Source organism: Ornithodoros turicata, chromosome 1 (genome assembly GCF_037126465.1).
Source record: "Ornithodoros turicata isolate Travis chromosome 1, ASM3712646v1, whole genome shotgun sequence".
Lineage (NCBI taxonomy): Eukaryota > Metazoa > Arthropoda > Arachnida > Ixodida > Argasidae > Ornithodoros > Ornithodoros turicata.
The window spans coordinates 213,422,238-213,447,840 of record NC_088201.1 but is presented as its reverse complement, the minus strand read 5'-3'; the positions used below and the strand labels follow the sequence as shown (position 1 = coordinate 213,447,840).

General features: G+C 46.9%; 1 protein-coding gene across 2 annotated transcripts in view; it reads left to right on the top strand.

Moving 5' to 3' along the window:
• LOC135376220 (caspase-7-like) overlaps positions 1-25,603 on the top strand; it is a 236,776-nt gene that overhangs the window by 53,499 nt on the left and 157,674 nt on the right. For both annotated transcript variants that reach the window (XM_064608826.1, XM_064608830.1), the window contains one exon: positions 8,174-8,237. In XM_064608826.1, coding sequence (XP_064464896.1) covers positions 8,174-8,237 — 64 coding nt within the window. The remainder of the gene's footprint in view (positions 1-8,173; positions 8,238-25,603) is intronic.

Here is a 25,603-nt window from a genome sequence, read left to right as displayed (position 1 = left end):
TGGACGGCTCGCCCACCTGCCAAACCAAAGCTACGCTAAAAGAATACATAGTTACGTCCGCTACAGAGGCACCAAGACAAATTGGATTAGAAGAATATCCGCCCTAGACAGAATATAGAGCGAGGCCACTACGCGCCACGTCAGAGAAAGAGTGGGCCCGAATTGTAAGAAAAGAAGTAAGAGCAAAGGAGGAGCTCCTCTGGAAAGAGGAGACAGCAAGAAAGAAAAGCCTCCAGACATATGCAGCCTGGAAGCAAACCCCATCGCCTGTTACTGAATACAGAGGAGGCCGGGGAAGTGCGCTGTTGTTCCAGGCAAGAACAGGCTCCCTCCTCACCCAAACGAGGATTCATGAACTCTTTGAAGACGGGTGCTCCTTATGTCTACTCTGCGGGAAGGAGGAAGAGAACCTCTACCATGTTTTATTCAAGTGTGAAGCACTAGAAGACCTCGGCACCCGAAGAGGCCTAAAAGAATTTGAAGGAAACATAGCGGTTGCTCTGGGCCTCTCCGACCCTCCACCAGACGGCATCCTCACAAACAGCACAAACGACACGGAAGAACAACTATTCTGCCCGCCCACCGTGAACACCAAGCGGCATCTACGAGAGTGGGAGCAAAGGACGAGGGCAGTGAAACGCAGCACATAGTGTACGCTGCGTAGTGTTAAGGCCACATGTCATGTGTAAATACCTGAGGCGCTAAGAAGTGCCCGCCCTGTCTCAAAAGGGATTAGGACCAGGAACTAACTAACTAACAACCTCATAACCACACAAAAAAGAAGAAACAGGAGCCTTCCCTCCTTCGCAGTCCTGTCGTGTGCTTTTTCTCCCTCCCCTCAAACGCCGCGTGACAGTGTGAATAATGCGCGTGCGTTGTGGTCAACCCTTTGGATGGCGCATAGCCGGAGAGATCACGTGATCGATTTAAAACCGACGTCACTAAACGAATGGTTTAAGTCGGCTGGTGAATATGGGTAAATATCTTGAACAAAATAGAAAACAATAAGGGTCCTAGATTGCTTCCCTAAGGTACACCACTAAAGGACGAATAACAACCAGAGAAACAACTAGAGACACGAGCATGATTCAACCGATCACGAAGTTAACTTTCGAACCATTCGCAATATGCAGAAGATAAGCCATAGTCCGAGAGCTTGTATAACAACAATAGATGGCTCACCTTGTCGAACGCTTTTGACATAGCATAACATAGCAAACTGTATCCACTTGGCCACAATCAAATACACACACACACACACACACACACATAGAGATACGATGATGAGATGGGGCTGATACCGGCCAGCAGGCTAGGCGCTGCCCCAGTGCCACTTGTACGTGATGAGAGATGATGATGGAGATGATAAGGGGTCCGGTAATCAAAGCAGGGTGGAGAGGCCTGTTGATGACAGGAAGTCCCAAAGGTGACGCATACCTTGGCGTGTATGAGCGGGACTGGACCATGCGCCCAGCACCTTGCGTATAGTAAATGAGCGATGATCGACCGCATGCAGTTCGTGCTGCAAGATCTACACCCTGCATGAATGTACACAGATTGGTCTCTGCCGACCTCCCGCATATAAATTCCTGTGGAAAGTCACTAATTTCCGTCTTAAATGATGACAGTGAAGCTTCTGGCGTAATTGATATTTAAGTTCCCTGGAAAACCATTCAGGGTATTTAGAAGGACGAGATATACTATTGGGAACGAAAGCCTCCGTACCGCTTACGACAATGTCAGTGAGTTTGTTTAAAGCCGATTCAACAAACGTTTCACTGAACACAGAAGCGCAGTTACGCTCGTGAATGTAATTTATAGATGTTTAAATAATCCCACATGAAAAAGAAAACCAGGACTGACTAGTGAATGGAACGCACGAAGACGGGAATAAAAAAGAAAGAACAAAAGGCACGTGGAATTTCTCAATACGCGACAGTGGCTGTACCGCCTCACAGTACCCGAAATTGGTGTTCTAACAAGAGCAAAGTCGAGGACAGTTCCAGCACTATTACAGATACGGCTGAACTGTTTCAGACCATTAAGATGGGCAAAATTGATCAAAGTTTAGCCTTCGAGGATGTGTTAGCGCAGGAACTGGACAAATAGACAGTATCCCAGTCAATTCCTGATATATTAAAATTCCCGTATACGTTTTTTTAAATGCCGTGCTAGCGCCGCGAAGCAACTGTGGTTATGAGCGACGTACAGACGTGGACAGATGGAGAGCGAACAGCAGCAAGGAATGGGGGACTGGGCGGACTTCAAGGGGAACTGTGCTAACATTCATCTAGAAAGTCTTCGGAAAACCCGGGGAAAGCCTCAGACAGCACAGCCGATGTCAGGATTCGAACCCGTGTCACCTCACAGTCTCGGCGCGGAAAGCGATTATCCTGACCACTATACCACGGGAGCTGGTCCCCGTATACGTGCACACGAAATTTCGTGAAGTCTAGCATACCCTGAAGGTTACAAAAGTGATGCCTGAAAGCATCAATGGAAAGTAGTAATTACCTACAAGGATGTCCGGGCCATGACGGGAGTGAACTTGAACCCAGACACACTCATCGTGCATCCCTGTCTAAATCATGTCTACGGCGTGTTCTTAATGATGCATGAACGGCGATCAGGAGCTCTTTGGCTGCACGTATAGCATATGTTTGTAAGTCTATATATATGCTATACGTGCAGCCAAAGAGCTCCTGCTAATTTGCTTTCCTCTTATATATATATATATAAAGAGGGGGAAAAAGCCATTAAAAATAAGCAAATGACGCTGGACGTGTTTGAAATTCAAACTTACAGATTAAGATGGCTTCTATGGCTGCACGTAGAGAAAGAGATACTCATGGAACGGAGGAGGAGGAGGAGTGTCGTTGGGAGGAACCCGAGAGGTCTGCCTGCCTGATTAGGCGGCATGTTTCTCGGGAAGGGAAAGGTGGTGGAGAGGAGGAGAGGAAAGGGTGAAGTGGAAGACCGAGCGGAATCCGCTCGGGGGGAGGATTACTCATGGAACAATGCGACAGCTTTTCTCTTCAGGGGGTAAGGAAGATTTGATTGGCTCCGAAATGGGAGGGGATGATCAGTGACGAAACCAAGAAAATGACCGCGCTGTTCCAGCCTGCCTTCGGCCTCGCGTCCGCGCTTATCATACTCTGCTAATCAATGGCGGAATCATAGAGAGGAGTTTTCTCCTCGTCTGGAAAGATAAAACTGTGGAAGCGAAGTGCTGGAACGACCTAAAAGATTCACGAAATGTCCTTTTCCAGCATGTGTCCACCGCGAAGTTCCTCCTATCATTATTTCGAATGGGACGTGTTGTATTTGTCGTACCGGTACAGGTTGTGAGTGGAACATGCCCGATAAAATAAAATAACAAATAAAATAAAATGACTGAGAACGAGCCACACTGGATGACACACTTCAGCCATATAATAAATGTTTCGATATCGTGACGTGTGCCCTTGAGCATTCCTTGTGATGGCTAAAACGATGCTCCTGGTTTATCTCAATAAATATCCTATTTCTCATGAATTTGTTACCTCGGAATGACTGTTTCGGACCATAAAGTTGTAGAGTTCCTATCAAACCAGACAAAATAGGTACGTTTGCTCTTCGAAGCAAACGTGCTGTCGTGTACCACACTTCCTCTCCTGCAAACGTATAAAGTCGGGGATAGCAGGGACTTTACACAAGCAGCACGAGTAAAATATGTGCAACGCAGAGATGAAGGCTGATGAAGGGGATGGGTCCCTTTGTCTTCTTGGCACCTCCCTTCTTGGGATCTTCAACTTCCTTGTCGACACGAGCGCTTGGAGCACCGTGTTGGAAAATCTAGACCTTTACTTCCCAAGCAGCACAATGCACTGAAAGTCGAATGCAATAGGGGTGGACGGGTAGGTGGAAGACGTTGAACAGACTCTTGAAACTAAATAACATTGATAAGACACATACCGTCCACCCCCATTGCACTCGACTTTCAGTAGATTGTGCTGCTTGGGTTATTTCTTCATTCCATCTCAGCTTCAACCTTCACCAGGAACAACAAAAACGTATTCATTGCACGTGTGCGAACTTGAAACGTTACTTCGAACGATAAATACAATCACAATGCGACAACATTGAATGTTCACCTGTGGACAGTAATATCGGACCAAAATACTGAGGTATTGTGTTAGGAATTTGTCATTTTTCTGCGCCTTTTTCACTTTGGTGCTGAACGTAGGAGAGAATGCCGTCTCGGTTTGCCTTAGAAGTATACCCAAAAGGAAAAAAAAAGAAGAAGAAGAAGACGAAAAAAAAAAAAAAGGAGAGACTTAGGCCGCGCTATTGCGCCCGGCCACTCCACGACACTTGAGTTGGTCACCACTTTTGAATGCCGCTGCAAAGCCACCTCTTATGTATCTTGCGTTGTATACGTAAACCCCACATCATTATCATTATCTATCTGAAGTGGAAGTCACCCCCATATAGCCGCCATCATGTATCTCTCTCTCTCTCCATCTGGGGGATATTGGATATATACTGTTCGCAGAGTGCCTATGTTGTGTGTCACTGCTCATTGAGGACCATTACTCGGTTCGAAACTGATGTATGCTTCCGTGGGTGCAGAACGAACCTTCTACATGTACGGAATAGAGTATCGCCCCTGCAGGAAAAATTCCCCATCGAGCATCATAAAATGAAGTCGTCGTTTTTCTACATGTTTATATGTGTACACATCAGGTGTAAACATCGGGTTGAATCAGGTGTGGGTTGTACGTCCCAAGCCGCGGTTACATGAACCCGACAGAAACTGCCCGCAGCTCCTCACATCAATCCTCCCTAGAAGATTGGTTGACACGGCCTGATGGGAGAGGATTGGCTGCGATAAACCAACTCGACCAGCTTTTGTCGAGTTCACGTAAACGCGGGTACACATGTACAACCTGTGTCAAGCCTGATTCCATACCTAAAGCACACGTGTGCGGTTCCAGTTCATGTTATATTCGAAGCAAGCACGCGTGAACTGAATACGTTTCTGTTGTTCCCGATCAAGGTTGAAGCTGAGCTAAGATGGAGTGTAGAAATAAGTGAATGTGTGTATTTTCCAACAACGGTCACCTACTGCACATGGCGACAAGGAAGTTGGGGACCTTACGAAACGAATCGGCGGGGACTAACACAAGGAGACGTATCCCATCCTAAGCCTTCCTCTCAGCGTAGCACATATTTTACTCATGCTGCTTGTGTAGCATGCTTACCGCCCCTGACAGCGGTTTATCCAGAAGCCCATGCATGATGGGGTGTTGCAAAAAATTGCGCGGGGGTAGGGAGTGCACAGGTAAAAAGCCTGGGGTGTGTCACCAAACATTTGAGGGTGCAGGGAGTTCTGGTAAATGACTGGCTCTCGACTTCTCATACTTTATGGTCCGAAAGAGTCATTATGGGGTAACAGAAATTCATGAGAACTAGCTTACTTGTTGAGATTAGCGTCATCAGGAGCCTCATTATTATAGCCATTATTGGGAATGCTCAAGGGCACACTGTAAATGAACCCACAGATCCCCTTACGATACACTTATTTTCATGCTCAAGTGTCTCATCCAGTGTGGCTCTTTCTCATTCAGGACCTTACCTGAATTGAAATGCTTTCAGTCGTTCGAGCACGTCGCTTCCACATTTTTATCTTTCCAGACACGAAGAAGACTCTGCTCTATCATTCCGCAATAGATTAGCAGACTATGATAAGCGGACGCGAGACCGAAGGCAGGCTGGAGCAGCAGGCTCAGTTTCTTGTTGTTTTGGTTTCGTCACTGATCATCCTCTCCTATTTCGAAGCCAATCAAATCTTCCTTACCTCCTGAAGAGAAAAATCTCACCTGCGGCTTTAATAGAATACAAAGAAATGTTTATTTTACATAATTAAAACATTATTTAGGAAATGGGGTCGACGAAAGGGTCGACGTTTTGGAGGGAAGCTCCTCATTCTTGGAGACAGGGCCTAAACACGTCTTTATCATTATCAAAGTACACATGACCCTGGGGGCTTATTCCGATCTATGTCGGTAGCGCGAACATGTCGTCCGGGAGCGAGAACACGTGGTATGTGACGCAACGTAACGCTATCGAAGAGAATTTGGTATTCCCTGCGCTCCCAACGCGTCGCCCGTAAGCGATGGTGTCGCTCATGGGAACGACAGCCTCCACCCTGTCGATATGGTGGATGATACTGTCGTTAAGCGGAGCGAGAGCTGTCAAGACGGCTGCAAGTTACTTCGCGTGGCTAAACACAATCACGGTTGGCGCCGGTGTTTAGATCGGGCGACAACAGGTGTGTATCAGATGAAATGTCTTTATTGAAACCACTTTGCCACAGAGACAATTCTCCACTATCATACATATCAAACAATACAGAAAGGTCTGCCTAAAGCTTACATTTCTCCACTTGTTAACTGTCCTGACAGCTCCTTCTCTGGGAATTTAATATCGCGACTGATTCTGCCCGCTGATTCTAATTGCGTGTGGTAGTCAGCAAAATGTCCGTGACTAAACTGCGGTGCTCTATCACGAACAGCAACACAATTTCATATTATTCGTGCGTTGGGCGAGAAGCGCAAGACTTCTCCATCGTCAACGCGTCGTCGTCGTCGTCTGCTTCCAAAATAAGGCATTCCGCGTGATTCTCCTCCTGCTACACTATTGGCTCAGAGTGCGGCGTCTCGTTCCCAGACGTCTTAACTTCTAACGACAGACAACAAACCAAGCGCACTGTCGTTAAAAGCTACATGAGAATGCCAAAAGTGGCAGGTGTCGTTCCCGGTGCTCGTTATCGTCTTCTACCGATACTCCTCTATCGACGCCGTCGCTGCCGCTCGACAGCGGCTCGGAATAGGGCCCCAGACCCGAGGGCTGATAGGGACGCAGCGACGAATGTCAGCACTGATATCTAGGTGTGCCATTCGTTTGCTGCTGCAGGTAACACTCAAGGGGCATTTTGCATGCACAGCAAAGAAAAGACACGCTCATGGGATAACGGCAGGCGTGTTATCACGTGACGAGTAGCACTAAAATCAGCCGCGAGAGGCGATTAGATCGCATAGCGCCGAGATACGCTTGTCTCCATCTCTCGGCGGGAACATTGGCGGGTACATATGACAACCGCCGAACAACACCAGCCCTTCTAGCCCACCATAGTTTGGCTCCTTCGTCATAGGTACGTAAAACGTTATCCACTATAAGACGTCACTCCAGAAACAAGCGAGGAGGTGAAGAGTTGAACGCGACAGAGGGGCTCGCAAACCACGTGACCTTCGAAGTGCAATAACCTAGTAATGCGGGATCTCGAAAACACAGCGTCTTGATGTAGATGTATAGCGCCTATAACTCAATGTTTACAAGGCTATTTCTCTACAAGGTTGGCAATGGTTTCCCCCTTAAAACCCCTTTAAGGTGGACTAAAACCAATATCCTGGAGGTTAAACTTTATCCCACAAGTTACTCACTTAATTGACATTTGAAGTTTAACAAACAGCCGACGTGGCTCTACGTCCCAAGGCAACTACGACCATCAGCGACGCCACAATTGTCGGTCTGTGGATGAATTTGTCCCCCTGGGGTTTGTTTCAAGCGATCCGTTGTGAAACATTGCGTGTTTAAACAAGTTTTATCATGCCGGCAAGTTGCTGGTGTTCTCGACAAGGATCGAAGCCACACACTTTGTATCAGACGCTATAGAAACTGATTCACCGATGCCGGCTCAACACAAGCGCAAAAGCGTCGTTAGAAATATAGGAAATGATGTTCAATCCGAATTGCATCTCATAGGAGCTTTAATGACATGGATATGAATGACTTACTAGCTGTTTAAATGTGTTTCTAAAAGACAGCGCTATGTTGCCAATGAATTCTATTGCTGGAAGTCTAGCACCGAACTTGTTGTCTTCTTCTCTCTGTCGGTGTTCCCTGTGCCAGTTCATGGTGCAAGAGCTTTTATTGCCCTTTAGCACATGAGCTTCTATACATGGCTAGAGTAAGAGAACAAAATTGGTCAAGCAAGACATTGCCTTTTACTGAAATCTTGCAAGATTGATTGCGATATCAACATGGACTATATTATTGTGAATGTTACATACTATTTATTATGTCGATATATCAAAGACACCCATGTAATTCATCCTTCATGTGATGTCAGTTGCAGGGTTCGAGGGACACGAATGTCTACAGCAAAAAGCAAGAGCAGTCAGCATAGAAAGAGAGTGAGTGAAATTATATATTCTGTAAGCGTTGCAACGCAATTATGGTATTCAATTATTACCATGCTTCTACTGTATTCTTTTTCGTGGGGAAGACACATGGCGGAAGCAGCATAGTAACAGCAGAGGCAACCTCGCGATATAATTTTTACATAGTTATAATCTCTTAACCAGAAAGTCACTTATGTGCAATGAATCAAGAAAATAAAATTATCTAATAACTATAAACAGGGTGATATTTTGTTTAACACATATCTGAAAAAATGACTGAATCTATTTCTGCTCTCAAACGGTGCGCAGTTCTGATTTCGGCTCATTTGCATAGTAGAATTTGGCAATTTACGAGGGTGGTTCCATAAGTTTCCGGCCCGACCAACTTTTAACAGTCATAGAGACGAAACAAGTGTATCACTTTTCGACATAGTCACCCTTAACTTCGATGTACTTTTGACACCTTTCAACCAGCATTCTTATACCCTTGAAAAAATAGTCCGAAGTTTTGTCCGCAAAATGCTGGAAAACTGGGTGGGGGGATATATATTTATTGAAAGGAAAGGTCTGCCAGACCAAGGTCGGCATGCTATTCCATTCCAAAAGCAATTCCACAAAAAGAAAAAACGAAGATTAAATAGAAAGAAAAGGAAGAAGAGGAAAAAGGTGAGACTCCTTAAAAAAGGAAGAAAAAACAAAAACGAAAAGGAATGAAAGAACGGAAAAAGAAAAATAAAGCAACGCAGAAAGAAGAAAGAGAAAAAGGAAGAAAGAAAAAGAAGGTGAGACACCTGGAGCGCGCAGCTCAGAGCTTAGAGGCCAGGCCAGTGAACTGCAGAAAGTGGATTTGAATAATAACTGGCTCCAATTCTCCTATCTCGTATTTCCCAGATAATATCAATATTAATGAGTAAATTAATACATTTTACCTTCAGTTAGTCCGTCAGTATTTGCATAAAGTGTCCTGCAGGATGTCCGCCTGGCCGCATAACCCGCCTGTCATGATGGTATCAGTATTTCTGTCGCGGCTTTTTCGTAAAAAAATATGCGTCGAGTAAAAAAAAAAAAACAACTTTCCCCGCCAAACGTCCATGGCGTTGTTCTCTACCATCCCAAATTTCTTGGAAACAGGTTGTGGTTAATTTTTTTGCTTTTTTGCTTCTTGAAGTTGATATTCGTAAACTTCAATGAAATATCTTCTGTGTGATTCGCAAGCAGTTTCATGACAATTGCCGCTGATGCTTGATCGACTCTTTTGGTCAAGACCATTTGCCCGAAAAAAAAAAAGGGGGGGAGCACTCTTGGAGTTTTTTGCGGAACTGAGTCATTTAATCAGTGTAACATTGTTGTGTAGGAGACTTAGGACGTGTGACGTTCAGCCCCCCAAAATGCTTACTGAAGTGTTCCCGCTAAAAATGTGAGGCAGACCGCATTTGGTAGCATAACCTTTCACAAAGTTTCACCGAAACACTTCTTGACCTGGTAGTGAAAAAGAAAGAAAGAAAAAAGAATTTGACAAGACCAGTACCCATCCTCCTTTGCCTTGGAAGCCTGCTTCATCGCACGACTCATCGATACTACTTCCTCGAAAACATTGGGATAATTGGAATAGCGTATTTGTTTTTCAGGGAAGTGTTGTCGTAGAGTGCATCTATGCGTATGGTAATGTTTGGTTTTCCGTCTTCTACCCTCGTGCCAATGACCATCATCAAATAAATGTTCTCCTCTTGTGCGACGCACGTGTGCTTTCTATCTCCGTGAATTACAACCACAGAGTACCATCTGGGATAGGTTATTTATCCTGTGTGGCAAGTCCTGGACAGCCTGTGTGGCACAGACTCAAAACCTGCCTCTGCTACTGGAAGGCGGAAGGCATTGAAAGTGCCATCGCAGTCTGCCTCCGATAGACCGTCGCTTCCAAGAGAGCGGGGACGTTAAGGCCTCAAGGCGCCAGCAAGACCATCCTCCTGTTGACTGGTCTTCGTGACATATATGTTGGGCGTTAAATACTGAACGATGACAACCTTGATGTGAATCCCTTTAGCCTGGTGATGAATAAGAAGAATCGCTCGGAAGTCACACGCACGCATGCATGTTGGGACATCCTTCTCAGGCGTCAAACCAAACGTATGCACAGGACTGACGTCTGCATGTTGTGTTTGCGCCGCCGCGTAGGATCTTATACGGAAACGTCGTTTCAACAAGTACGGCAATATGTGTGTGTTCGTGTCATCTCAGGGTGCTGTTATCAATATGCTTGCCCTGGACACAATCACGGCCGTAGGTTCACAAGCGAGCATCGCGAAGTCCTATGCAGCGAAAACATCGGGAAGATCAGCGTCGTCGCTGTGCCATACATGACCAGAATTCAGGGACACCTCCTTCGATGCAGGTTCTGCCTGATAGCAGAAGAACATGTACGAAAGCCAACTTGAAAGAAAAGTATGAGGTGAGGAGGAAGGAAGGTGGAAAGAGGCGTGGGCAGACGAGAAAGGGAACATAAGATATCGCGCGCCGAGCCTGGCTATCAACAGCAATTGCCTAACGCAAAATGAAAATGTGATAATCAGCTCTGATAACTTTTGCCAAGCCTTTCGTTTCTGTACTGCTGCTCATAATTCTGGGCTGCTACTCGTAGCGTGTGGAACGGGATGACCGGCACTCGTATGGGCTGGTCAATATTCACTTTTGTTCTCTTTGTGGGAAATGGGGATGCCGTCGACGATGAGAAACGTGCGTCCTGGGGCGACTTCTAAGGGGACTGTGCCGGTGTATGTGTGACAGCGTCGGAGGAAGCCCTCAGAAATTACCCTACATTATGATGAAAAAAAAATACTCTATCGGCTACGAAGACGAATTCAGTAACTGCACTCCACTTTGTTACTTGTACCTTGCTACTCCGCTATCACTGTACCATACACTTCAGTTTGTTCTTGGCCTTATCATGAGGACATTTCAATGCTTAATTTCAAATTTTGCGTGTTACAGTCTCTTCCCGCCACCATCAAGAAGGCTTGTCGGTTACCAACGCCCTCCCCTAAAAAAATGAAAATACATTGGTAGTTTTATTGCGTGACAGTTGTCACATGAAATCGCGAACTGCCTTGGAAGGTGTTGAGCAGACCAAACGAGATAATGACGGAAAGAAGGTCAACGACGGCATGTTTTATGATAACGTAGACTGAGAAACGGCACCACTAATTCCCCTCACGCTTACTTCTGGGGACAAACCGGGCTGTTCCACGATTTCAGGAACAACCTGATGTCAGTTGAAAAGGGGTGACACCGAGACAGGGAGAGGAGAAACTGGCCGCAAAACCCGCATAGTGCTAAATTATTTTGTATTTTCGCACATTTTTTAATAGAACACAAAAAGGCGCTGTCGTGTCTATTCTTGTGGGGTAGACCCACCAGGGTAGTACTCTACATCTTTGCAATACGCAGTCATCGTATTTTCATTCATTACAAAGATTAATTGCGAAAGTTAATTAACCGCTGCGCTATTTACTGATACACCACCACCACTATTGAGTAGATCCCGTCGGGAATAGATATATTCAACGACTTTAGCGGAAAAAAAACATCACTCGCAGATTTAATAAAATTGAGTCTGCCTTACGTCACGTACCCTCTATATATGACAATAAGCACGTATGTATTTTTAACATATTCATTATTTTGGTACCTAGAACGAGTTAACCCGAAAGGAGGTTACGGCCTTGCACAATGCTGAGAAAGAAAGGCGAGTTGGGGAATAAAGCAAGTTTAAGCCACATGTCCGAAATATATGCTAAATGATTTACATGTATTTACACTGCAAGAAACACGCGTGGTAGTTTGTTCATCTTAATTCCCTTTACCATTAGAACGCGTCAAAGTTGACCCGTATAATAGGTTCCATCGTCACATCGATCTCGAATGAAACTTTGATGAGTTGCGCCTTCACACAGAACAAAGGACGTTTAAGCCACAAGTTCGAAATTCATGTTAGAGGATTGACAATCATCTACATTATAACAACGGCGGCACGTGGGGCACTGTGCAAAACGGAGATTCCTGTAACGGTGCAATAAGTCGGAGTGCAGTGGAAAGGCATCTGCTATTCACATATTAAGTGCACAGGCGATCGCAGAGCATTTCCGCAACTAAATTAAACTAAATAGCATGCAGTATGACATAGAGCCAGTACGGCATTATTAAGCCAAAACTCTAACGCTCTTGCCGTTACTCTCATAACTCCCTCTACAAAAAAATAAAATAAAATATAGAAAATACATGAATATAATAATAATAATAATAACAATAAAAATTACTAAGCAGGCCGCGGATCGAACCACGGCCCTCGAAAGCTATAACCAAAATTGTCACCAGTGGGCCAACACCGACCGTTGCAGTCACCTTGAGGAATTAAGATACATACGCTACGCAAGCCACACTGAGCTTGTCAACATTTCTTTTGTAGTTGGAATAACATTGGAGCGGCCTACACTTGCGCACAAAGTTCCAAAGCGTAAGAGACAACTTCACCTTAAATGTCTGACATGGGCATTTTCTGCAGAACCCATTGTTTTGGCCAAGTACGAGAAAAATAGCACACCAATGCATTCTGCCACGAAGCCAACACGGCGAAAATAAGTCCTCCAGGAACAAAACTGTGACGTTCTTGCGCTTCCATTCCACTTGTACGCCATCGAAGGGCCTCTCACAACAACACCCATGCGTGGGCATTTCTTTCTAAAGCTCAGCGTCAACAGATATTCTAACAAAACCAGATGGGATGCATTGCTTCAATGGAGGGCAGCGAGTACGCCGGTCCAGCCAACTTCAAGAAGCTGTGTCCCGCACTTCTGGAAATGCTTTGGGAAGTTATTATCAGTGTGTGCAATATAAATAGGTGAACATGCACTGTTGTGTTGTCAGATATTCTTAAAACCGAACGGCAATTGGCGATAAACAAAAAGTATACTGCTAAAATTTTCTGAAATACGTTAACACAAACGAATTTGTCGAACAGCGACATCTTAATAATTAATATGACAAGAGATAACGCTTCAAAAATCGTGTCCCATCCGCGGGCGCATAATGCACCAACCATGCTCTCAAAATTATATCTAACTCAAGAAATGAGGCCAAAAGCAGTTACTAAATCTAAATAAGCCGAGAAAAGTTCAACTGACGCGTAAAGGTAACTTCCCTGCTACACACCGCTGCAACGCGGAGAAGCTACTTTGACTGTTTCCGAATTTTGGCATCTGGGCCAAGTTTGCCGTGGAAGGGAACCGCAGACGATTGAGTGACTCTGGCACTTCTTGAAAATGTTGAATCTAGAGGTATCCTACAACGCATATCCACGGAAATATTACAGTGTCTCATACATTACCAGATATATTAACCGATGAAATCGTTTCCTGCGTGAAAATCCCCGTACCTCCCATGTATTCACGGTCCGAAAAGCGGGATGCCGGGGGAACCAAAGGTATTTCATGTATAACGATATTTTTCGTTTGTATAAGCTTAGAATAGATGTCTGAACGTGTATCCTCGGGAATATTACGATACCTCGGATAGAACAGCTGCTACAGCACTTTTCTATTGTCTTGGCGGCAAGTTTCACTCAATGGTCGCGAGAGGGCGCAAGGCGTCGCTGTCCACCAGAGCCGTATATTAAAAGGGAGTCTAGCCATTAATGGGTCATGCCTATGCCTGAAGCTCCACCCACTTTTTCAGCTTTCCGACCAATGAGGTCTTGAAATATGGGGCGCTATCAATCAGCCTATCCTCACTATTTGCCCCCCCCCCCCCTATCCAACATGGGCAGCGCCATTTTGGGTGGCAGGTGGATTGGATGGGATTGAAATGGATACCTCTCGCAATCTGCAAAACTAGTGGATTGTTGGTGCAAATTTGATAAGCGCCACCTAGGGAGCGTAAGGCACGTCGGGAATTGTCGTCTGCTTCCGTCGTTGTACCGCTGCCGGCAGAACCACCTGCTGGGACACATTCTGTTGTCGGTATGATTTTTAAACAAATCTACATGAATAGTTGAAATATAAGAGGCAAGAATGTTTATATCCATGAAATCCAGCTGTTAAAAATAAGATTGTACAGCACTGCGCCGTTTTTGTTATGATTTCGTTGTGATCGCCGCGATCGCCGTGTTCACTAGGCCTGACACCGGCGACAAAACGTATTATTTTCAGTTAGATATTGGTGCATGTGCATAAGTTGAAACTGATTTCCGAGAAATTTATATTAGGATGTACATTTGCAGCGTAAAGTCAGGTTAGTCTGTGACAATTTTTTGTCACGAAATCCCCGCTTCACTGTGTTTGTTTTCGTCGCCATATTGGGTGGCAGTATGGTGTCATGGCGACCCCCTTGGTAAAAAGCAAACCAATCAGAGGAGCGAAACATTGATTGACAGGTTGAGCCTCTTTTTGTGACTCCTCCCAATGGCCAGACTCCCTTTTAATATACGGCTCTGCTGTCCACGAAAGCTGGGAATGTGCGGACGAAGAAATGGCACCCTACCTTGAGGGCTCCCGGGTTGTTTTCGGCCCGACGGCAGGTCTCAGGTATCTCCACGGAAGATCGTCAGAATAAATTCATCCCCTTTAGGTCTGTTATTCTCATCTTCAAGACAACGTTAAAATACCTCACAGTGTGAAAAAGGGTTTCACCGATTATGCAGTGCAAGAGTATGATGGGGCTCCCGTACAGTGTTTCCACTGCCAGGGGTTTGCTAACAAAGGTTCTAACTGAAGGGGTTCAAGTGCATCCATTATATGTGGAGAACTGCACATGCGATCAGACTGCACTGCTAGAAACATTTGTACCCTTTAGTGCAAAAACGGCTCGTCCCAGGGCGCATACCTTTTGAGATATAAACACTATGCGTTCCTGAAGGTATACTATGTTTATAGTTCCGTGAACTTATATCATTTGCACCTTAGGGTGCAAACATATAACTGCTTGAGGGTATATTTTGAAGCCCTTGTGGTATTGTGACGGCTTATGGACGACTATATTTCTATAAAAATGTCCTTCTGGTGGCGTGCGCCTCTGCGCCTGCCAGCCAGTTCTACCGGCACCGTCCTAGCGTGAGACCACGCACATCCGCACGCTGGGACATTCCATCATCGCCGGCCAGGAAGACCATCGTCCTCTACATTTGGTGAACAGAACAAAGAATCCCACGTTCGGCGTAATTTCTCCCTTTCCCATCCCAAATTTTCTATCAACCAGCAAATCACTCCGGAAGCCATAACTGAATGTACGGTGTCTTGTTCCTTCGAGGACTCGCTAGGCGGTGATGCTCGTCGCTCAGCATTCAACTACGTGGCATATCACGATGACGCTTCCACTCCGCGCCAAACTCACCACACCATGGTCACTCTCACTGCGTCACGCCTCCTCGGGCTTTACGATCGCCCTCCTCGGGCATTCACTAGCTGCATGTTCCGGAACCACACGCCCCTGTACAGGTCGCGGTACGCCGCTGCACCATCTGCATCTCCTACTCCAGCCAAACCCTGCCCGCCTCGCCTTCCACCAGGCTTCCATACAAGATACTGGCAAATCATTCAGAAGCGGCTAAGAGGCCCTGGGACTAACGTTCCACCAGGGGCACGCACGGACGCCACTATGAGTTTTACTCGCAGTCTGTCCGTGCTTCACGATGCTCCTCCCAGCAGTCTCTTCGAAGACAACACTACGAGCCCAGCGCTCACGAACAGGGCCCGGATCTGTCCCGAACAACACACTGCACTCCTATGGATGTCCGGGAAATATCCGAGAACGGACATTCGGACATCCCATGTATATCCCTTTTAGGTCCGTTTTATGCGGGAGAGAAGGGCTGAATGAGACAGAAAAACAGCGCCACTGTAGCGCCCAGGGACGTCCCGAGCGGATATTAACGGATCAAAATGCGCATTGCAGGGGACGTCTATTGGCATTTTATATTTCTGTCGGCTTTGTTTCGCATGGCCGACTTAATGTTGACATAATTTACACGCTTCTATATTTCACCTGAAAGACTGCAAACTCGTGCATTGGTGACATTGTTTTATTATGCAAAAAGATGCACTGTTCAGAAATTGGTTGTTTCCTCCACTTGCTCATTCTCTGTGGCTTCAAGTCTCACGTCAATAGGTGTGGGCAAAGCTGTCAAAACAACATGCGAACAACCACTAGAAGCTTCCTCACACACATTTGACAAAGTGTGACGAACCTTTCGTTGGAGCTTCTGGTAAAAACGTAGACCTATGATGAGTCATTTTCAACCGGCGTTTACCTGAAGATAGCGCGCCCTCTTCTACCGTACCACATTCGCGTCGACGCAGTGTACTACGTACTTCGCACGGCAATGTCCAAATCTTACGTTCCAGTAGTTGACGTTCCCTACGTGTTGTGCTGTGTAGTTACGACAAGAATTTATGTTACTATTAGCTCCTCAAACACACGCAGACGCGGCACAACAGCAAGGCAAACCCGCCACACACAGAACACAGCAACACAAAGTGTAGGAAAGGAGCAGAGGAGTCAACGCTAACGCAATGTGCGTGAGATTCAAATTATGCCGTCAGATAATTCCATCGGAGACGTTCTCTGAAATTAAGTGTCCATCAGTGAAAACGACACCTTGTTTTGAATTGTAAATGAGACATTTGAGCTTCAGTTATTACTACACCTATATCGACCGCGCTTTTCTACTTTTTGTCCCAGACGTGCATGATAGATCCTGTGTGGACGTTCCCCCTCGCGCCATATCGCGCACTGGGCAGCGCTTAGCAATTTCGGCCGACCCGGCTCTTAAAAGAACGTCCGCCGGATGTACGCTAGGGACTGTGGACATTCGGGTCTATCACGTACATCCGACAGACGTTCGGTGTTGTTGGGGGTCGTCCCATCTCTGCACGCTGTTCGGCCTACTCGCCTGCATCCCGCTTCGGCGCGCACCAGGAACACGCCCGGCCAGCATTCGTCCACACCATAGTCAGCACCACAAGGCAAACACGCCAAACCCAGCTGTTCCTATTCCAAGCGTCTGTCCTCTTTCTGATCTTCAAGTATTGACGCGGAGCTCAACTGTTAGCTCTACACCGATCCCCGTCTTAAGGAAGGGGGGGGGGGTTGTGGCAGCTCGTGGACGACTACGAAGATGTGCCTCTGTTACTGCGCGCCACTGCGCCTGCCAGCCTTCTAATGGGACTGTCCTGCACCGTGAGGTCACGCACATCTCCCTCTTGGGACATTTCATTATCGCCGGTCAGGACTCCTGTGGATAACGACAATCTGCTCCACAGTATAACAGCTGAAAACGCTAATCTTCTATTTATTTCACCGTCACATCTGAGTGGCGCCTTCCCAATCCAGCTTGCCGCAACAACAACAAACAACGAAACAAGAAAACGCCTGGACATACACACTTACACACAAACTCACACAGCGTGGATGTGTGGATGTGAATCGGAGAGAAAAGGAATGAAGTAGTAATTAGCATCAAATTGGAAACCGAGAAATACCACCAAGAGATATTAGGAAAAATATTTTCAGGAGCAGTTCGTATATGCTGGAGAACAGATACGTATAGAACACAATGCGGCAACACATGGTGGAAAAACACTCTTCGCCAGGGAAGCAACTTAAGAAGTGAGGACATCTTTTCAGTGATTTCCATCTTTCATCATGTAGACCTAGTTATTTTGGGAACAAATAATAGGCTATATCAACGACTATGTTTCATGATACATATTGCTTAAGTGAGTCTATATCGTCCCCGATACAAATTAATGTCGTTAATTAATTAATATAGTGTCCTCCCACGTTGCGGAAGAAAAGTTATACAAAATGCTGAAGTATAAACCTAATATAGAAGTACCGTATTATACCATCGACTGCCGTGGAAAGTATAATCTGAGAGATCTATACCTTACACGTGGTTTAATCAACGTATAGACAGTGGTAACGACGTATAGATATTGTACTTTAGACTTGATTTATAAAATTTTTATACCTTTCATATACCTTTTCTTCTAACAATGTGCACTATGAAGCGGTAACCGATGGAAGCCAACTGCGGAGGCCTTCATGTAGCTTCGGACTGACGGTGTCTCCATGAGAAAATAGCCAATCGGCGTCAGCCACATGCCGTTTTGACAAGGTCTTTTAGCTCAAGAGTGGGTACTCACGTCCCACATGTCCCGTCCGCGGCTGGGCCTCCTAAACTTCCTTCGAGGCACACCCGTGCTTCTAAGGGCGTTACACTTCCCAGATGGTACTTCTCACCAATAGTCAGCAGCGGTATAGCGGTGTACAGGACTCAAAAGCTCCACTGAGTTCGGACATGGACAGCTGCCCTGGTTTATCTAAGAACCCTTGCCTAGCCCTTATGAACCGCTATAATAGCCGTCATCAGCTGTAACGGCCTCTGCAGCGGCCGACAGTGTCCAGGTAGCTGAGCTCCCTTCACAGTGAAGGGCAGCGACGTCATGTTAAGCGCACTGTTGCCGCGCTTGTGTTGCCTTGAAGGCTGTCATTGTCGTATTCCAGGGTGCTGCCCAATTGTCTGAAGTCAGAGCTTTTCTGGCGGCATGCAGTCTCTTTTTGCCAAGCAATTCAGTAAGCGTATAAATATGCTGCCATATTACACTGGAACGTGCGTCGCTTGCGGAAAAAGATACATTACTTGGAAGCAGTTTGCTTCGGTATCAAACACCTACTCTGGCGCAGCGTATGCCAGTCAAGACGATGGACTTACAAGAAACATCGCATCACCGTCTCGAGCTAAGCTTTCCGTTAGAAACGAGCTGACCTCGACATTGCCTCATTCTCAACGGGACCCATTACACGAAACAGAGTGCAAATTGCGCATGGTCTGTCTCCCTGCCCCACTCGTTATAGTTGCAGAGGTCAATGCGCACCATCTATCACAGGGTAACAGAAAGGTGGACACATGCGGCAAGATCTGGGCGGACATGATAGAGGATATTCAACTTCATCTTCTGAATGACGAGTCTTGTACGTTTCTCGACCGGTGTTTCCTTGCAGACTGTCTGGATCTTTCTCTTTTCTCGAAGGGTGTATCCAGGTGCCAGCCGTGAGCGGGCTTCGACGGTCGGGGGGATGATCACCTTCCCAACTTTAGTGGTTTTCACAAATTCACTCCAAAACAATGTCATCTAGTTGCGACGAGTACATATTGGTCAGCCCTTTGCGCCTTATGTTCATCCACCACCCGGAACGGCCTCTCGGCTGCCGAGATGGCGGCAGACATCGCGGATGCCCTTCGTTCATCAAGCAAGGACGTTAATGACGCCCCTTGTCATCTCGGCGAAAACCCTAGAGGTTGAGCAAGTGCAGGCATATTGTCGACGTGCGGAGCCCAGGGCACGTCGGACTGGGTTGCTCAACGGGGCTCCCACAAGTTACGCCAGGAGCATCCTGTTTTTCTTGGGCGGGAAAAATGGTCACCAAGTCCCTGCCACAAAACACTGGCTGCCCGCTTTACGTAAAAAGCAATAATTTACTTTTAACTTTCCAAACGTCAGAGCGCTAAGACAATTCCCAACAGTAGGGAGCCACAAGATTCTCGAAGAAAAACACGTGGGGGGGGGCATGTTTATTACGAAAAAAAAGAGGCAGGCAAAAAGGAAAGGTCAGCCAGGCACGTGGCATCGCGTTACCGGTACGGTACGAAGCATCCACAAATGTCCTGTGCCTAGTCTCGCCGAAGGGGTCAAGAACAACCCTGAGGGCGCACAACAGGGCTGTCCCTCTAAGGAATCTGAAAAAAGAAATGTGCAAACAATACATTTGTCGGTATCGGAGCTGTCATGGCCAACCTAATCAGAGCTGTTTGCAAGAACTCTTCCCTAAATTAACTCGCAAGGGAGGTTTAAATAAAAATGCACACAACAAACTTGTGACAGAAGCTTTGTGAAACAAGTTATTGCGTCCTTTGGTATACCAAGAAATGTTTCTGCTGTCGAGTAAATGGCATTTTAGCGGTAGGCGGATTGCAAGCGCGTCTCCCTTGCAAGGCGGCAGCGACGTTTTGGAAGCTCGAAGAATAATAAGGTTGCCTTCTTTTTACGGATCAAGGTCCATCCTACATACTCACCGGAATTTCAGTCGGTTGATTTAAAGCTTTGCGCGTACAGCAGCCGTCAAAAAATGCAAAATATGCAGCATTTCACGATTTCGCTAACAATTTAGGATGGGATTTTTTGAAACCGGATCGTAAACAGTGCTCCAAGAGGAAAAATTCAACTGAACTGTAAGTCAAGGAGTTATGTCAAGAAAAATATGCGCAGTAAATGGCTTTAGCAAAACGCCGTTCATTTGGGTGCCTATGAACTCTATCAACTAGCCCGACTTTTGTGATGAATCCTATAGGTCAGTATCCAACCAATGCGATCACGGCTACCTGGGCTATTGATAATTTCCGCAGACGGTCGGTCAGCCACTGTTTTTCAACGTGCGTAACCATTTGTTCTTCTGCTTGTTTTTATTTTCTTTTTTTTGCTGTATGTTCGTAATGACCTCGTTGCTGAACCCATAGGGTCAGTTTGTCATCGCTCTTATGATTATATCATCTGCAGTATCAAACTTGGGCAGATGCTATTAACAGTCGCCAGCATCTCTATACGTCCTGTGGCACAGGTCCCGTTGACTGACCTTGAAACATATTCAATTCACTGGAATCGCCAGCTCTCGTGCTGAGTGACTTCAATGCTCATCATAGGGCCTCGGGAAGCTGTAGAACGGACAGACGGACGGACGGAGAAGGAGGTTGTTGGAAGCAATGGAGAATGCTCACATGTGCGTACGTAACAACCCATAGTCAACTTATATGCGATCACCAACGTCATTCGATGTATTGAGTCTTTCGTGGTGCTCAGCGGACATAAGTCGCCACTTGTCGTGGGCTACCGATGTCGACACCCGAGGTAGTGACCACTTTCCTCTATATATTTGGCACGACAAACTTCCTCTCTCACCCACTACTGGACAGGTTTCTTTCACGAACTGAAGACTCTTGCGAACCGGCCTCCGAACATCTGTGCACACCGGCAGAGGGAAGCTCGCAAGCCATTCGTTGCGCCATTCAGGATGTGATGATCCTATCTAAAAGGGTAACAGGCCTCGTCGATCATTCTCCAGCAATTAGCCGCCTTCGTGCATTACGACGACGCGCAGAAAGAACGGCTCGTAATACATCCGGATGAAAGCCAAAGTAACACCAGTATTGTGAGAAATAAGACCGGTAGCGTTCGTGTAATTTTTGTCAGCACCTTTCACTGTTTGACCCGGCCACAAAGATCTGTAGGACGTCTCTGTAGGATGCCCCCCGACCACCACCATAAAACGAAAAAGAAAGGATCCTCGCGGCACGGGCTACTTTAAGGGTAGTGACGAAAACACGCTAGAAACAGATTTCTCCGTCGTACTAACTACACCGGCGGCAGCCTCGGCGACAGCGGTACACACCAGTCTTGTTCAGAGCTTGAGGACCGAAATTAACAAAGGCTGGCCTCGTCCACCGGAGGTCACGGTCCGCAATTTCACTCTAATCGAGCTAAATACTGCATCGAAACTGATGAATGTGGCCTCGCCCACGAAACCAGACAAAATCACCTATGCCGCACAGCGAAACTTTGACGGGCAGTCACTAAAGCTTTCCTTGGTTTTTATAATTGCATTGCATTGTGTTGGCAGCATGATACCTACCATCTACCTGGAAGGAGGCATTAGTTGTTCCCATCTTGAAACCGGGCAAACTCCCAGATGCCCTGTCCTGTTTTCGCCCTGTGAACGTGACAAACTGTGTGGAAAAACTGATGCAGAAAATGGTTGCATCATCTCGACTGGTTGCTCAAAAATCAAGGTGGGTTCCCTCACGAAATGGCAGGCTTTCGTCGCCACCGAAGCTCCATGGATCCAGTGCTGGCCTCGTTTCCACAGTACAACATGCTATGCTCGTGGACATTGGCGGATCCTTGTATCAGTTTCCTTAGACATGAAGCGCGTCTATCATGCCGTCTCGCACATTTGTGTGCTGCGCGCCTTGCGCTTTTTTGGAGTACATGGTCGACTCTTCAGCTGGCTCCAAGATTTCCTCAGGGACCAAACTGTCGCTGTGCGCGTATCCCACGGCCAAAGCCCTAAGCATCCGGATCATCAAGGCGTACCACCATGAAGCATTCTGAGTCCTACACTTTTTAATGTGGTTATGTCGGGCATAGAATCGATAATTCCTCGCAAAGTAGCATTCATTGCCCTTTTGACAGTAGGCAAGTCACGAACAGCCATTCAGCATCATTTGCAGCTAGCCTTAAATAATGTCCATACGTACCTCACGCGACTTGGGATGGACTTTCGCTCGAAAAGTGCGTCGAGCTCGCTTTCACCGGAAACGCTATACAAAATTTCCCTCTTTGGCTTGGTGTAAGGAACCTCGAAACTGTACGTTCGCTTCCCTGGTGTGATCATGGGCTTAGACAGGCGCTGAGCTCACCACGTTAAGCAGCTTGAAACCGAAGTGCAGCGATGGCATGCTGCAATTCAACATCATTCTGACTTAGGATGGGGCCGTAATCGGTACTCCATTCTAGCCGTTCACGCGGCTTTGTTGAGAGCGAGTGTGCTTTACAGCCTTCAAATTTTGTACAGGATTTCCACAACGTCATTAAATACCCTTCGGACCCTCTTTCCCCGAAGCCTTCGTCGCTGCCTTGGAGTTGCCCAGAATGGCTGATACACGGCAAGTCGTTGCTGAAGCTGGTGAACTCCCGGTGGAGGGTGTCCGTGGGCGTGAAGCGGCTCCACATTTCCTACGACTGCGCACATTCCCCGTCACCCACCCCTCAGGAAAATTTGGTACTGTCCTGAAGGCGGTTTCTATCGAGTAGCGCAGAAGTCACACCAGACTCTCACTGCTTCATAGCTGAGGACGTCACACTGCCGGACGGCCCTTGTTCTCTGCTTGTGCCGTCCATTTTCGTACGTCTGTCGGACCTGCTGGAACGCCGAAGAGATGAGGCTCCCCCTCATGTCCGCCTCGGCAATCGTCATCCCATTGTAAGGCGTAGTGGAAGGACGTCGCCTTCCGCATGAAACATCATCAACAGCTGCGGAACTATATGGCATACTTTTCCGTCTTCAGCACATCGTTGCTTTTATTCCGTGGTAATGAGTCGTATCTGTACTGCAAGCAATCGAAAATTCTGGCATCCGAGGCTCATCCGCACCAATGGTGCTAGATGAGCTAATGTCTTGCAACCACGTTTACGAAGCACTGCAAAGCCTGGTTCTCCAGTGGGTTCCAGCCTAGTGCGGTGCCGAAAGGAATCGACAGGCCGACAGCGCCGCAGAAGCATCTCTCTCGTCTCGGATGCGGACGCGTATTACGCTGCTGAGAGGAGATCGTCGTCCCGTACTTCGACGTCTGGTGACTCCCCTGGCTTCCTGCCAGTGGACCGCTGCCATCCTACCCCCAGCCGGCAAGATGGCTTATATGCAGGCCAGCTTGGCGAACGCAGGCTTTTACATTGTGGAGTCACCGAACTATGCTAAGCTGTGTTGATCCAGCGCTCACCTTGCCCCGACATACCTCTCGTCAAGATGGCGTTTTAGTTCATCGAATGCGCCACGATGTGGCTTTCACAGCGCAGTGGCGTTACCGCTTGAGACAGGTTGACTCTCCCCATTGCTGTCTCTGTGGTGCTGTAGAAGATCCAGAGCACATTCTGATCCATTACCCACACTACCAACCCTCGCGAACCGTACTCTCCGTGTCCTTTAACGAGCTGGACTCTCTCCCCCCACCTCTCTCAAGAAAATTGTTTGGTCCCTGGCCACATGCAGCCCACCAACGCTCTGCCCTCAAAGCTATCTTCACCTTTCTGAATACCATTATGACTTGATCCTTATTGTGAAACGCCTCAATATTTAATGATCCATATTAGCTGCAGCTATGGGTTAGAGTGTCGCTTCTGCTGATGAAACTCCCCATTCATAATGTCGCAGTGAATTTGTTGTTGTTGTTTCGTATTTTAGGCTTCGATCGCAGAGTGCGTGTTTTGGTACTCGCGTGCTTCGTACACAAAATACCAATGGTGTGCGCTGTTGTCGTCGTCGTCATCGGAGTCAGATGGAGAGCGACGAATTGCACTGGACGATCTGTCAGTTAGATAAAGCACTAAGCACCACATCGTAGAAAACAAGGCATGCAAAACGAATGAGGAGCAAGAGTATATTGCCCGGTCCCACATTTTCTGTCCATAAACATTTCAGGCCATATCCTACCAACTTGCCCATGTTCGTCACTTTTTCTCGCTGCTTCAAGGCTGCTCACTGACCTAAAGCAGACGGCGTTTTGTGTACCTCTGAGTTGGCGTCTGGTTGAGTGCTGCAATTCTGAAAATGACGTAACAATGGATAGAGGTAACTAGATGGCGGTGCTTCTCACCCGTGTCCAATAAAAGTGCGTTTTTGTATAAACATCGCACCAGTTACAAAGGAGAAGTGTTGAACAAGAAATTGTAAATAAAATTACGAAGCGTAGAGTAACAATATAACACCCGCTTACACCAGTAGTTGCAGACAAGAATTCTCACCTCCTTTAAAGGGAGACTTCGGAACCAAATGAATTTCACGCTTGCGGTGTTTCCACCATCATTTACACGAACTGAGCACAGTTGTGAAATATCTCACTTGAAAACGAAGGTGTAATCACAAAAACGACTTTCGAAATTTGAAAAAGTCTCGCTCCCACCGAACGTCCATGGAAGTACTTCTTCTGTGCTCGGATGAAGTCGCCGTGCATTAAGGGCGAATATGCGACGAACAGTCGGCGAACTTCGCCTGCGTCGTTCGTTCGACGCCCGGCCTTAAAAATATGTCGCCGACAGTCGATCTAGCCAGGGCAGAAAATTTAGCTCGGCGTCCGACGCTCCCGGGATCGGTCAGCAGGAAACGCCAGGAAAACAGTCAATTCAGGCTCAATATTGGCCACGACTTCCGCCTTCTGCTCGCCCTACGTAGTCGTCATCGTCTTTGCGCGTTCTTCACCAGGCCCAGCACCAGCAACGACATCAAAGGCGGCGCGTCTAGAATTTTTTCTTGCCTGCCATATGGGATGCACCCAGGATTTCCTGTTCCTTTCCTCCTTTTTCCCAAGCTCTCTCAACTTCACGAGCAATAGTTTTTTCTTCAAAACAAGAAGCCACCAGAGGACCCCCATATCAATCTGGGCAGCGGCTCTTTCTCCTACGTGTGTCTCCCAGCGCAGTGTAGCCAGACCACGCTCTACCTCCGCACGCGTTCCACGAAATAGGCGCGTAAATGCTATGACCGTGCCCAAAAAGACTACA